The sequence below is a fragment of the Dipodomys ordii genome, unplaced genomic scaffold (genome assembly GCF_000151885.1).
Source record: "Dipodomys ordii isolate 6190 unplaced genomic scaffold, Dord_2.0 Scaffold50, whole genome shotgun sequence".
In the NCBI taxonomy this organism is placed as follows: domain Eukaryota; kingdom Metazoa; phylum Chordata; class Mammalia; order Rodentia; family Heteromyidae; genus Dipodomys; species Dipodomys ordii.
The window spans coordinates 4903261-4911142 of NW_012267266.1; the positions used below are offsets into that span (position 1 = coordinate 4903261).

General features: G+C 42.7%; 1 protein-coding gene across 1 annotated transcript in view; it reads left to right on the forward strand.

Moving 5' to 3' along the window:
* The first annotated feature begins 467 nt into the window (after window positions 1-467).
* Hspa9 (heat shock 70kDa protein 9 (mortalin)) overlaps window positions 468-7882 on the forward strand; it is a 21808-nt gene continuing 14393 nt past the window's right edge. Inside the window, exons 1-8 of the mRNA XM_013020375.1 lie at window positions 468-762; window positions 2208-2266; window positions 2965-3052; window positions 4377-4558; window positions 5403-5527; window positions 6401-6474; window positions 6621-6727; window positions 7459-7621. Coding sequence (XP_012875829.1) covers window positions 682-762; window positions 2208-2266; window positions 2965-3052; window positions 4377-4558; window positions 5403-5527; window positions 6401-6474; window positions 6621-6727; window positions 7459-7621 — 879 coding nt within the window. The 5' untranslated portion in view covers window positions 468-681. The remainder of the gene's footprint in view (window positions 763-2207; window positions 2267-2964; window positions 3053-4376; window positions 4559-5402; window positions 5528-6400; window positions 6475-6620; window positions 6728-7458; window positions 7622-7882) is intronic.

The window sequence follows — 7882 nt, forward strand, 5'->3', positions numbered from 1 at the left end:
GTGGAACCAAGTAACCAACGTTCTAACGCTCACACTTAAGTACGCCCCAGGACAAGATGGCGCCCTCCGCGAAGAGCTGGAGCCAAGGAAACCGTCCGAGCGCGCGCGCCACGCGTACGCGCCCGGGCTCGCACCCTAAAGCGGGCCGACCAAAGCCTGTGAGCTGAAACGTCCAATGACTGCCACGCCCCCCGCACATGCGCTCCAGAACTTTAGCGGGACACCACCTGCGCAGGCGCAACAGGCTCCACCTTTCGCGCAACTGACGCAAGGAGACTGTAATCCGTTCGCAATTTATCCCGTATGACCTTGAGTCTTTCCTGCCACCGAGGACCAGGACTATCTGCAGTACTGCCTGAATGATCTCGTCTCTTCGCGCTCTTTACTGAACCCACAGCCTATGCACGTATAACTAGAGGGTTGTGGTTTTCTACACTTGAGCTTTAGAGCTCATTATTCCCACTTTGTGGTACCAGAACCGTAAGTAAAGTAGTTTTTTTTGATCAGGCTGTGCTGAGGACACCTTAGCGGAAAAGCGGGCCTTTGGGGCGCAGTGACCAACCCCCGCCCCCCCCACCCCACGTGGTTGGAGGTTTCCAGAAACGCTGCCTCCACAGTGCTGCGCAGCTCCGGGCCTACGAGGTGGTTTCTTGCCTCTTGAGCTCCATCCGTCCCGCCACCATGATAAGCGCCAGCCGAACCGCAGCAGCCCGGCTCGTGGGCGCCGCAGCCTCCCGGGGCCCCACGGCCGCCCGCCACCAGGTAAGGAACTTCCGGGCATTCCTTCGGAACTCAAAACCTCAGCCGTCAGCGGAGCAGGCCGCGTACGCCCTTCGAGGTCAGGCTCCTCGGGGAGAAATGAGTAGGAAAGGAGGAGAGCGAACCACATAACGAACCACACCTAGCAGTTTGTGCTGCCGGATCAAGGCCTTCTTCAGAGTTCTACCGCTGTGCCTTGGGCCCTGCTGAGTCACACTCCTCCTCATGTAGAGTCTAATAATTAGAAGAGAGTGGTCCTGGCAGCCCCAATCTGGAGGGTTGGATAGGTTTGACCCCCAGAACAAAGATTAGTGGGAGAGCTAGTATAGGTTCTGTTTTAACCTGAGAGTACGGTTGCCTTTTTCTGTAAAGCAGCGCCCCCGATGCTCTCGTTATTGCTATTAAAAGAGCGGGGGTGGGGGAAGCTCATTAAACAAGAAGTGGGAGATGGAGCCTAAGTCCGATTTTTGACTAAGGAGCATCTTTTCAAAACGTTTTCTGTGGGATAGTAACCATTGGCTATTTGGAACATGGCAGGTTGTGGGTGGAGGGAGTTACCCGTTATCAAAGAGAAAAAGTGCTTCTTTGAGGAATGGGAACTGTAGCTCTCCAGTCAGTGGTGGGCATTGTGGAATGCTTGAGACAGTCAGAGGTTAAGTTGTGAAAGTAAGGGTTTTTATTCCGTGGAAGGCCACTACTTAATCCTTTTTGAATTTTTAAAATACTCCACCAAATTAGTAATCGTGGTTCTAAATCTAAACTCGAGTACACACATTCAGGGTAAGATACACACTTGTACAAAGAAAACTGACAAGTATGTGTGCATTGGTCCCTAACCAGACGTACTCTGTCCCCAGAGGCTTTTTGGCAAGGACTTGAGATAAATTAGGTTATTGTGACTTGAGGATAATATATTCTAGCTTCTAGTTGAGTAGAGGTCATGGTTGCTTCTAAACATCCTAAAATTCAAGAACAGCCCCCACAACAAGGAAAAATTTGTCTTAAGATCAATAACACCAAGGTTGAAAAGCTCTATTGTAATGTACTTCAAGACAACTGTATTTACTTTTTTACCTGTATGCTAAGCATTTTTGTCTGTGTGCTTTATACTGGCTGCCTACTCAGGATAATCCTGAGGAACTCAGTTCCTCTGGATAATAATTGGAACAAGCCAAAATTTCCTCATGTAAGGTTGGGAATGTGGCTTAGTGGTAGAGTGCTTGCCTAGCAATGCATGAAGCCCTGAGTTCAATTCCTCAGTACCACTTACATAGAAACACCTGAAGTGGTGCTATGGCTCAAGAGGTAAAGTGCTAGCCTTGAGCAAAAGAAGCTCAGAGACAGTGCCCAGGCCCTGACTTCAAGGCCCAGGACTAACAAAACAAAACAAATTTCCCCTATGTAGTTGATAAATGATGACTTTTTTCTTTTTTTTTTAAATTTTTCAGGATAGCTGGAATGGCCTTAGTCATGAGGCTTTTAGATTTGTTTCCAGGAGGGATTATGCGTAAGTATAATTTCCTTTTCTTTTTGTTGTTGGTTGTGGGGCTTGAACTCAGGGCCTGGTGCTATTCCAGACCTTTTGTGCTCTAGGGTAGTGCTTTACTACTTTGGAGCCACAGCTTGGCTTCAAGTTTTCTGGTGGTTAATTGGAGATAACAGTCTCACAGACTTTCCTGACTGGGCTGGCCTTTTGAACCGCAATCCTCAGATCTTAGCCTCCTCAGTAGCTAGGATCACAGGCATGTGCCACAGGTGCCAGGCATAACTTTCCTTCCTTCCTTCCTTCCTTCCTTCCTTCCTTCCTTCCTCTCTCTCCTTCCTTCCTTCCTTCCTTTCCTTCCTTTCCTTCCTTTCTTCCTTCCTTTCTTTCTTTCTTTCTTTCTTTCTTTCTTTCTTTCTTTCTTTCTTTCTTTCTTTCTTTCTTTCTTTCGATCATGGGGCTTGAACTCTGGATCTGGGTGCTGTCCCTGAGCTCTTAACTTTCTTTGAAGGAAAGTAATAGCCATTAAACATCCTTTCCCCCCACCCCCTATCACTAGTCTCTGCATTTGTTAGTAACTGTTGCTCTCAATTACCCATTTATTTGTATTACATAATGTGTCATTATCAAGTCCCATATCAAATTTTCAGTATATTTTCTCTAGTCATTTTGGAGATCACTTTTAATATAACAACCATGATACTGTTTTAAATGTCTTATAGGTCAGAAGCAATCAAGGGTGCAGTGGTTGGTATTGATTTGGGCACTACAAACTCTTGTGTGGCAGTTATGGAGGGCAAACAAGCAAAGGTAAGCATGATCAGAAACTCTTGAGTCACTTTCTTTAATCCAACATTTTGTACATAAGGGATTCTGAGACCTGATTGGCACTCTAAAAACTACTTTGGGTTTGGATTTATTTTTGTTTATTTTACTATATTTTTGAGATGCTGGAGGTAGAACTCAGGCCCTCATACATCTTAGACCAACTGCTCTACCAACTAAATTGCACCCTCCTTCCCAAACCTTTGTGGTGCTGATAATCAGAAGCATTTTACTTCCTGGTATAGGATTTAAATGTATTTTTCTGAGATGAAAAGATACTGGAATGTCTTGCTCTCTATATAAAGTCTTGCAATTTTAGAGGTCAGTTGGAACAGTTTTGGATGTGTGGACCAAATGGAAGTAGATTTCCATGTCTAACATGTTCCTGCTACATAGAGGCTATTACTGTGAAGTTTTCTTACGATGTACATGGAACCTTTATTCTCTGGATTCTTACTAAGGTTTAGAGCACCTGAGACTACAATCTTGCCTCTTCCATTTATGAAAGTTTAATGCTTCCTGTTTGTACCATGCCCTCCTCTGAGACAATCTGAGCTATGTATAGGAATCTTATTGTACTTGGGTACCAAGCCAGAGTAATAATCCCTTCCTTAGTCGTAATTTATACTTTTTTGGCATTTTTTTCTATATGCTTGAAATTTGTAGCCACCACAAAAATGTGACATCCATATTGAAAGAGAACTTTTCTAGCACTGATTTTTTTGGCTTTTACTAAGGTTCAAACTCAGAGCTCTAGTGCTTTACTACCTGGTAGCTTTTGTGGTCCCCCCCCCTTTGTTTTTTGTTATAATTTGTAAGTTCGGGAAAAGGATTAAAAACAATAAGATATATTAAATTCATAGTCTTCAAAATTGGATATTTAGTGAATATACATTTACAGTAACAAAACATCCAAATTAGTACTATTATTCATAGGCATTTGTTTCGTGGTTTAGGACCAGTTATATAACGGTTTTGTTTTGGCAATACTGGGGCTTGGACTTGGCCTTGAGCTTGTTAGACAAGGGCTGTACCACTAGACCCATATCCTCCCTCCTGCCCGCCCCCACTGCTGCCCTTTTTCTTTTAGTTATTTTTCAAATATAGGGTCTACAGCTTTAGCTGGGAGCAATCTCAGCACTTGATCTTCCCACGTTTTTCTCCTGCACAGCTGAGCTGGCCATCTTTAGCCATCTTTGCTTTTCTTTTCTGTACCTTCCATGTGGCTGTTGCTTTGTATCCTAAGCAATTGCTATAAAGATGACAGTGATCGCTGCAAGCATATTTTGTCTTACTTTGGAAATTTTAGGTGCTGGAGAATGCTGAAGGTGCCAGAACCACCCCTTCCGTTGTTGCCTTTACAGCAGATGGTGAACGCCTTGTTGGCATGCCAGCAAAGCGACAAGCTGTCACCAACCCAAACAATACATTCTATGCCACCAAACGTCTCATTGGCCGACGATATGATGACCCTGAAGTACAGAAAGACCTGTGAGTACTAGCTGAATCACAAGATTTCAGTATTTTGAACAGGTTCCTGTTACACCTTAATTTAATCACTTTATTGTCCTTGGGGAATCTGCATATCTCTACCAAAGGATAATTCCTTAATAAAATCTTTTTGCTTTTACAGGTTAGGTCTTTATATTGACCTACATGATAGATCATATAGATAAGATATATGAAGGTAGTAAGGCATTCCTGACCTGAACTTTGTGGTCCATCCCATCCCAACCCCGCTCCCCACTTGGAGACGATGGGGATTCGAACTCATTATCTAATGCTTTATGCTCAAGCACCCACTGTGGGCCTGAATGCTGTCCCTCAGCTATTCAGCTCAAGGCTAGTGCTCTACCACTTGAGCTACCATGCCACTTCGGTTTTCTGGTTGTTTATTGGAGATAGAGTTTCACAGACTTTCCTGCCTGGGCTGGCTTTGAACCGTGATCCTCAGATCTCAGCCTCCTCAGCAGCTAGGATTACAGGCGCGAGCCCCTGGTTGCCAGACTTAAGTTAATTTTTGGTTTAAAAACCAACCAATGCTTGCTGGGCTCCGGTGCCTTGAGCTGAAGAGCGTAGGGACAGCGCCCAAGCCCAGAGTTCAAGCCTCACGAATGACAAAAACAAAACAAAAAAAAAACAATGCTTGATCTGGGCACTAGTGGCTCATGCCTTCATTTTCCAATGGAATTGCTGGCAAGGTAGTTAAAATCTTTTTGAGACATCATTTATTAGCTGTGATTCCTTTTAGGGTGGAAAATAGGCATAGTATTATATGCTATTCATAACAGATTATAGTACCTAGCTTTCTCCATATAATTTTTGTGTCTTTCAGGAAGAATGTTCCTTTTAAAATTGTCCGGGCCTCTAATGGTGATGCCTGGGTTGAGGCTCATGGAAAACTCTATTCTCCAAGCCAAATTGGAGCATTTGTGTTGATGAAGATGAAAGAAACTGCAGGTGAGTTGACTTAATTCACGTCTGGGAAAAGTTCAAAGAATTGAATGGTTAGTCTCAGGTTAGTAGTTCTGTAGTGTCTTATAGATGAATCATTGTGCCTTGTGTACAGAAAGCCTAGGGATAAAAAAGTATATATATATTGTTACTCTTTAAATGTAGCCTGCAGAAAGAACTGAAGTTTTCCCAATGATACTTGGCATGTTTCTTTTTTCTTATTAAAAGAGAGGGTTCTATATTAAGAGCCAAAGGTTATACATTAAGCCTTTTTCCCTTAAAAACTAGCGGTTATTTCAGTCTAGATGTTACTGTACAACGGTGAACCTTCACTGAAATGAAGATGAGGTTTTTGAGTGTTAACTGATATGATATCCTGGGCTCTTTTGTGTGTGTGTGCCAGTCCTGGCCTTGAACTTAGAGCATGGGCATTAGGGCTGAGCTTTTTGTGCACTCTGTCCACATTGGCTTTTTTTGGTGCTTACTAGGAGATTTAAGAGTCTCACTGACTTTTCTACTTGGTCTGGTTCAAACAACAATCCTCAGATCTCATCCTCCTAAGTAGCTAGGATTATAGGCATGAGCCACTGGCACCTGACCCAAATCCTTTTTTACTGCCTCTGATTCAGCATTGGGCCTAATGCACAGTAGGCAAGGATTCTACCATTAAGCTATTCTTGCCTCTTTTCTCCTCCCCTCAGATGTTAACAATATCTTTACTGTTAGTGTTATCCTACAAGGTCTCCCTACCTGTTACTTTCTAACTGATTGATGATGTCTTTGGTTTCAAAAAGGATAACACTTGGTTATTAGGATACATATTGCTTATTTTACCTGGAATAATGCTGTGTTGAGCTTTATTCTTTGATTCTTTTCCAGAAAATTACTTGGGACATGCAGCAAAAAATGCTGTGATTACCGTCCCTGCTTATTTCAATGATTCACAGAGACAGGTAAGGCCAGTTACCTATCTTATTCACAGAAGATAATAGTACTTCTGACACAAGGGTGAAAGTGCTTTTTAAAAAAAAAAAAAACCTATCTATCTACATATATCTTATCAATCTATATATATGTATATAATCTCTGTCTTTTCTAGGCTACTAAGGATGCTGGCCAGATATCAGGACTAAATGTGCTTCGGGTGATTAATGAACCCACAGCTGCTGCTCTGGCCTATGGTCTAGACAAATCTGAAGACAAAGTGTAAGTTTATGCTGTAAATTATGACCTGAATTAAGATTAGGCAGCCCTAAGACTTAATTTAAGTCATTGCTTATTTCAAGACCATTCTACTGTTGAAACATGGTAATTTTTTTTTGTTAGTAAACATATTGGCAATTACTCTTCATAAACACTGGTTGATTGAAAATTTTGAAACCTGCCCATGTGCTGATAGCTCACAGCTGTAATCCTAACTTAGGAGGCTGAGGTCTGAGAATTGTGGTTCAAAGCCAGCTTAGGCAGGAAAGTGTGAGACTTTTTATTGCCAGTTAAAACCACCAGAAAACCAGAAGTTGAGCTGTGGTAAAAGGCTAGCCTTGAGCAAAAGAGCTCAGAGACAGCTTCTAGGCCCCGAGTTTAAGCCCACACCAACAACAATAACAAAAAATCTGAAACCTGGTTGCTCACACCTTTAATCCTAGCTACTGAGAAGACTGAAATCTGAGGATCCATGGTGTGAAGCCAGCTAAGGCAGAAAAATTCCTGACCCTCCTAGCTCCAAGCTAACTCCAAGCTGTAGCTCAAGTGTAGAGTTCCAGCCGCGAGTGAAAAATTAAAAGACAGCACTCAGGCCCTGAGTTCAAGCCTAATACTTAGGCAGTTAACATAATTATTCCTCATGGAAGTAAAGAGGTTTATCTTCACTTGATGTTGAGCTTCATTTCCTCCTGATAACTTTTGTTCCTTAAAGTTTTTTTTCCCTTTCTTTCTAGCATTGCTGTGTATGATTTAGGTGGGGGAACTTTTGATATTTCTGTCCTGGAAATTCAGAAAGGCGTATTTGAGGTGAAATCCACCAATGGGGACACTTTCTTAGGTGGTGAAGACTTTGACCAGGCTTTGTTACGACACATTGTAAAGGAGTTCAAGAGAGAGGTCAGTTCAATACATAGGCATTGCAACTTTGATGATTTCTCTGTTCAGGTTGTTTTTTGCTTTCTTACAGTTTTTTGTAGTGAAATAATTACATTTCAAGTTCATGGGTGAATTGAACTATGCTGATTATTTTTTTTGGGGGGGGGTCAGGTTGTGGAGTCTGAACTCTGGGCCTGGGCGCTGTCCCTCAACTCTTCAGCTCAAGGCTAGCACTCTACCACTTGAGCCACAGCGCCACTTCCGGCTTTTTTTCTTTTTGCT